The sequence below is a fragment of the Castor canadensis genome, chromosome 1, assembly GCF_047511655.1.
Source record: "Castor canadensis chromosome 1, mCasCan1.hap1v2, whole genome shotgun sequence".
NCBI classification, from domain to species: domain Eukaryota; kingdom Metazoa; phylum Chordata; class Mammalia; order Rodentia; family Castoridae; genus Castor; species Castor canadensis.
This window is the reverse complement of record NC_133386.1, coordinates 196,026,568-196,033,492: the sequence shown is the minus strand read 5'-3', so window position 1 is coordinate 196,033,492 and position 6,925 is coordinate 196,026,568. Positions and strand designations below refer to the sequence as shown.

Genomic DNA, 6,925 nt, shown 5'->3' with positions numbered 1-6,925 from the left:
ATAAATCATCTGCTTCATATATTGTAAATGCTTTAGCAATACAGTTCAAGTCATACATTTTTTTATCATTAAAATTTTTTTGATTAACATGTATTAATTTAGATATCAGTAGAGTTAATGTGATATTCTTACATGGGCATCCATCATGCACTGATCATATCCAACCTCCCGTTACCTGCGCACACACACACATACACACACACACACACACACACACATACACACACACACTCACAGAGCCTTACCAATCTTATTAATCACTTGTTTACATTCAGGTCAATTTTTCTCAACTTCCATATACGAAAACATAACATTCTTATCTTTATGTGTCTGACTTATTTTGCTGAACATAATATCTTCTGGTTCCATCTATTTATCCATACACAATTAAACATTGCAATAAATATTCACTATCTACGTTTAAGACAGAACAAGTAATAATAACCATAAAACTTCGTTGAAATGATCAATAATATCTCATTTTTTAAAAAGGCATTATTCTGGTCATACCAATGCCTCTCACTGCTATTTGATCCCATCATGCTTGGCATCATTCATAATGGGAAAATGCAGAGAAAAGTGTGACTGATGTCAAATGGTCCACTTCTCAAAAGGAGATGATGTACTTTTTTATTTTCCCACCCTCAATCCAGAGCCATAAAATCCCACCAGCACTTTCCAGACCAGTCCCCATCCCCATAATATACTACTAAATACATGGATTGTTGTTGAGGATAAAGAAATTAAAGGTCATTGCACCCACCTACCTTGGAGGAATAGTTAAGTTTTACAATCCTGAATATAAAAACAAGGAGGCTTAGATCAATCATTCATTGACCAAATAAAACCTAAGAACCACAGAATGTAATGACAAAACATTTATCAATGAAGTGATGAGGTGAGAAATTGTTACTAATAAAAATTTCCTTTTACTACACACTCCCCAATCACACTTCATTTTCCAATGTTCTCTGTACAGTCATGTTAATTTCATTACTGACTGGACTTTCATGAGTTCTTTCCTTTGTATGATATATTCCTGCCTCTGTTTCTCAGAAATTTATCAAAACAGTGCAAGTTTTACTTCCTCTAGGAAATCTTCACAAAGTATCCCCAGATAGAGCTCTGATGTTTGTACCAGCACTGTATCCCATGTGTGTTTTGACACTTAATTTTTTGCATTTTCCATCACGCTGAAAATTGCTCTGGAGTACGAACTTTGCTGTACTTGTGTGTGTTTAGTTAGTACCACCCCAGTCCCAACCATGCTAAAAGGTTACAAAATGTGTGTTAAAGGACTACAGGACTCATTGACTAAATGAATGCATTCTCAGTTCCTAGTAAAGACAGTATTGGGAATTCAAGCTAATCTAACATTAGGGAGTCTCGTTCCATTTTACTAACATTAATTTCTGTTGCCATATGGTACCACATGCCATATGGTCTTTGGTAAAAGATTTTACCAAAGATGCGGCAGATGCATGGGAGATTGGGTTGATTCCAAATTTCTCTGGAAACTTTAGGATTTTTAAGTAAATAGCTCATCTGATTCTGGTTTTCTGCTACCTTTATTCTAAAATTGAGGTGAAGAAACAATTCTAATCTATTGAATGCTTAAACAATGCTTTAGAGCTGAATAGAATTGCATCTGAAATTCAGTTTCCCAACTTAATGTTGTGAGTTTGGGGCAATGAGCTCACCTTTCTGAACACTGTTTCTTCATCATAGAGAATAAATAAAATCTCTTCTTTGGAATACATATGAGAAGCATTTACAAGACACTTTAAGTCTTGAGAAAGGAAGACTGCAGAAAGCACCGTAACTCACCAACTATTTTTTCCTGACCACCTACAAACGGGTCTACTGATGGTGAAGACAAGAGAGGGGAAGAGAAACAGAACAGGAGGGAAAAGTAGATCACCAGTTGGCTCCTACCTTTTGGCAAGAGCCTAAGATTAAGTACCTGCCTTCGGACCCAGGGTGCTATACCCTTCTTCACTCCAATAGCCTCTCAAGTGAATCTCCACCTTCACTCAGGTTCCTCCTGGTCCCTGCTGGTTCAAACTGGTATTATCCACAGTTGATATTTGAGGAGGCAGAGCCCCCATAATTAGCTTATTGATGGCAGTATGTGGAGGGGGTAGAACCAATGTTCCAATCTTCCAGTATAGAGGTCTCTGCACTATACCCTACTGCCTCCCTCCACAGGGTATTTTTACTTTTGGAAAAAAAATCATCTTTCAGATATCCAAAATGTCCATAGGAACTTATCCAAATGTGTTCCTGAACAGTGTATAAAACAGATAATAATAATAAAAATAATAATGAACAAACCAGAGACTGTTAAAATGGAAATAAGAATCCACAAAAGGTAATTTTACTTCATTCGTTTATAAAAGCCTGAAACTTTGACTTCAAAATTAGTATAAGTGACAAGGGTGATGAAATATTTTATTAAAGCAGAGAAAAGTCTTAGTACATTGAAAGTTTTATATCAAAAGAATAAAAATGGACTCTGGTAATTTTATCTTTTTAAAATATGCTGTGTACTGAGCTCAGAAAGCCAAATTATCTCATGTTCTCACTCATTTGTGGAATCTACACCTAAAATGATTATGACAGTGATAATAATAATGATGACAATGATAATGAGACATGAGTGTATATGGGGTCTGCCTAGGGGTGATCAGTGGGAAGGGAAGTGGGAAAGGAAAGGATGCTGAAGAATGAAGTGTTAAGAGTGAAGAGAATAAAAATATGCAACACATATACATATGAAGGCAGCATAATGAAACCAACCAAACACTGTTTGAAAGAGGGGAAGCAAAGAGGAAGAGAAGGGGAAATGGAAATATAATGGGGGTGAACTTTTTCAAAGTACAGTGTATGCGTGCATAGACTTATTACAATGAATTTCCCTCATATCACTAATGTGTACTAATTCAAAACTAAAATAAAAATTTAAAAAAGAAACAGAAAAAAATAAACTATGCTATGTAAGTGTCACTATTTCATATTTTTTCTGTCACCAAATAGTTCTATAGGAAAAAATTATTGAATGATTTTGCCTATGAACACAAAATTGATGACAATCTTAAAAGTGTGGACAACTCAATATATTACAAACATTACAGCCATGTATGGAAAATTCAGAAGTGCATTCCAGGTGCTTAGGAGGAAACAAGACAAATAGCACAGCGCTTCCCTATGATATAGCTTGAAACAAAAACTCAAAAAGGAGGATGATTGAATGGAGATGGAAAATTGTTCCAGAGTAAAAGAACTTGTTTTCCTTGGTCTAACCCAGAATCAGGATGTGAGCTTGATCTTATTTTTTCTCCTATTTTTGGTATATGTGACAACTCTACTGGGAAACCTCCTCATCATGTTCACCGTGACCTGTGAATCCCGCCTTCACACCCCCATGTATTTTCTGCTCCGAAATTTATCTATTGCCGACATTAGCTTTTCCTCCATCACTGCCCCCAAGGTTCTGGTGGACCTTCTCTCAGAGAGAAAGACCATCTCCTTTGATGGCTGCCTCACTCAGATGTTTTTCTTTCACCTCATTGGAGGTGTGGATGCGATTTCTCTGTCAGTGATGGCATTTGATCGATATGTAGCCATCTCTAAGCCCCTGCACTATGTGACAATCATGAGCAGAGGCCGTTGTGTTGGGTTGATAGCAGCCTCCTGGGCTGGGGGTTTTGTCCACTCTATTGTGCAGATTTCGCTCTTGCTCCCACTCCCCTTCTGTGGACCCAACGTTCTTGACACTTTCTACTGTGATGTCCCCCAAGTCCTCAAACTCGCGTGTACAGATGTTTTTATACTCGAAGTGTTGATGATTTCCAATAATGGGATGCTCACCACCCTGTGGCTATTCTTGCTTCTGGTGTCCTATGTGGTCATATTATCACTGCTAAGGTCTCAGGCAGGGGAGGGCAGAAGGAAAGCCATCTCCACCTGCACCTCCCACATCACTGTGGTGACCCTGCATTTCGTGCCTTGCATCTATGTCTATGCCCGGCCCTTCACTGCCCTCCCCACAGATAAGGCCATCTCTGTCACCTTCACTGTCATCTCCCCTTTGCTGAACCCATTAATCTATACTCTAAGGAATCAGGAGATGAAGTCATCCATGAGGAGAGTCAGGAAAAGGTTTGGACCTTGTAATGGAATAGATCAGTAGTTTCCTCCTATCACCACTTTTGAAGATGTTTGCATAACAAGTAAACTGTATTTACTAAGTGATTTATAATTAATTTCTTCATTTCTACTAACATACACACGACTTTCAATGGTTCTGATCACCATGTCATAAAAATAGATAAATTTTAGGTCACAGAAGAAAGTAAAGAAATAAAATTTTTTGCAATAGAGATGCATATTGCTTTTGCAATACAGCCTTGGATAAACTAAAAGAAACTGAATCAAAAAACACTCAAATATTCCTACTATACTTCTGCATTGTTACCAGGAAGGGATCTGAGACACATATTATCAGCCCACATATGGGTTTTGGGACTCTGTGATGTCTTTCATAAAGGAATCACATCCTAATGAAATAATCACATCCAAATTAAGTTCCTCCTCCCATTCTACAAGAATAAATTAAATAACTTTCACCTGAGGATTTTAAATCTAAATCCCACACTCCAGTGCTTAAGATCATTTGCCTATGAGTTACATATGCTTGAGTTACAATATGGACCCCACCAGTTATGAGTTCTGTGACCCCAAGAAAGTTTCTTATCTGACCTTCCTCTGAATCCAGACCTGCTGTCCACCATGCCAGTGTATCCCACTAGCAGCCTATGCTAAGCTCTAGCTCAGTACATGGGACTTGGTTTCAAATTTCATGTTTTCTTCCTTCCTGTATCCCTAAGGAGGATCCTGTTTTATTTATTGTCATATCCATAGCACCTGAGACAAATGGGAGATAGTAAAAACTATTAAAAATTTGTTGAATTAAGAAACTTAATGACTAAATATTGCCTCCCACTGGTTTCTGCTCCTCAAATAATTGAGCGTGGTCTTGTGGAGTAGCTCAAGTGATAGAAAAAAGCTGGATACAGTGGCACACACTTACAGTCCTAGATAATGGAGAGGCTGATGTAGGAGGATCACTTGAATCCAGAAGTTGAAGGCCAACCTGGCAACATAGAGAAACATAGAAAGATACCATCTCAAAAAAAAAAGAAAGAAAGAAAGAAAAGAACAGAGAGGGCAGGAGAGGAAAGAGAGAGAGAAAGAAAGAAAGGCCATTATCAAGAAAACAAATGACAAATGATAAAGAGCATTCAGAAAAAAAGGAACCCTATAGGTGAGAAAGTAAATTAGTTCAGTCACTATGGAAAGCAGTATAGAGCTTCCTCAAAAATCTAAAAAGCAGAAATACCATGTGATCCTGCTGTACCATTCCTGGACATATATCTGAAGAAATGTAAGTCAGCTATAGTAGAGATACTCATACACCCATGTTTATTACAGCATTATTCATGTTAGCCAAGCAATGGAATCAGTCTAGGTACCCATCAGCTGATGAATAGATAAAGCAAATGTGATACATGTAAATCATGGAATATTTTTCTGCCATAAAGAAGAATAAAATTATGTCATTTGCAGGAAAATGGATAGAACAGAGATCATCCTGTTAATTTAAATAAGCCAGACTCAGAAATACAAATATTATGTTTTCTCTCATATGTAGAATATAGACTTATATGTATATGATGTGTATGCATACATACACGGAACACACACATATATATGAATATATATACATGACATGAGTATAGAAGGGTGACTGTTGGGAGAGGACACCAGTGGGAGGAGAAGGGAAAAAGAAAATGATGAGGAAGGTGAATATGATCAAGGTACATTATATTCATGAATGATAAAACATAGAAAGTACCTTTAATGATAAGAAAAAATAGTTATCCTTTTTAAAAAAAGGCTTCTGCAAGAAGAAACAAATAATGAAGATGTGACTGAAGGTAGTAATGACAGCTGTGGGCAAAAGTTTACCATTTTTGAAGGTCAAGCTAGCAGGATTTGTTGATGGATCAAATATGGGTTCCTGGGCACTTATGTATCTATGAAAACCTAATTTTCCAGGTCATTGATACATCGAGAGCTTCATCATTATCTCCTACATGCCTCCTTCAAATCTTATGCTACCTTCCAATATTTCTTGTGTCATACATCAATAATCACTCATGCATGGTTGAAACTGCCTAAGGCAATTGTTTGGAAGGTCCCCAAACAGAAATATATTTCTCAATAGAAGCCAAATGTTAACATCACTCAGTCATATTATAGAAATCATATGGTTGTGGTATTTTTTGAAAACTCAAGCTTCCCAGAAAGCATCATGTAGTCAAAGCTAGAGAAAAAATAGGTGAAAATACTAAATTTTTTCTGGGTTCAGTGATGCTTGCTTGTAATCCCAGAATTTGAGAAGCTAGTGTGGAAGGGTTGTGAGTTAAATGCCAGCTGGGTTTTATAAATGACACTCTGTCTCAAAATTTTTCTTAGTTAAAAAATAGCAATAAAATTTACTTTTAATGTTTGTTAATAAGGAATGTGCCTAGAAATGACCAATTATACAAAGTGAAAAGGGGAAATGTTCCATTTTGTTTTCAATTTTGCTACCATTTTTTGTGCTACTTATAGTTCCAAATAGCTAAATAAATATCACTTTTATTTTTATCTCCCAGGGTAGATCAGGACAGGGAATATACAGCATAACTCTGGAGCATTTTGTAGTGTCAAAGAGCAGGGAAACATTAAATAAACAAAACAATGGAGGTATGTCAAAGGGACCCAGAAGATGAACAAAATGGCTCCCAATGGCCAAAGTGGGAATAATCAAAGTCACAAAGTACATAATTCAGTGTTGCATTATTACCCAATGTCTAAA

The 6,925-nt window shown here is 36.8% G+C and overlaps 1 protein-coding gene across 1 annotated transcript; it reads left to right on the top strand.

Annotated features, from left to right (window-relative positions):
* The first annotated feature begins 3,205 nt into the window (after positions 1–3,205).
* Positions 3,206–4,192, top strand: LOC109695908 (olfactory receptor 4D10-like). Its single transcript, XM_074069523.1, has one exon. It carries the CDS (start codon positions 3,251–3,253, stop codon positions 4,190–4,192), a length of 942 nt encoding a protein of 313 aa, XP_073925624.1. The 5' UTR covers positions 3,206–3,250.
* The last annotated feature ends 2,733 nt before the right edge of the window (positions 4,193–6,925 follow it).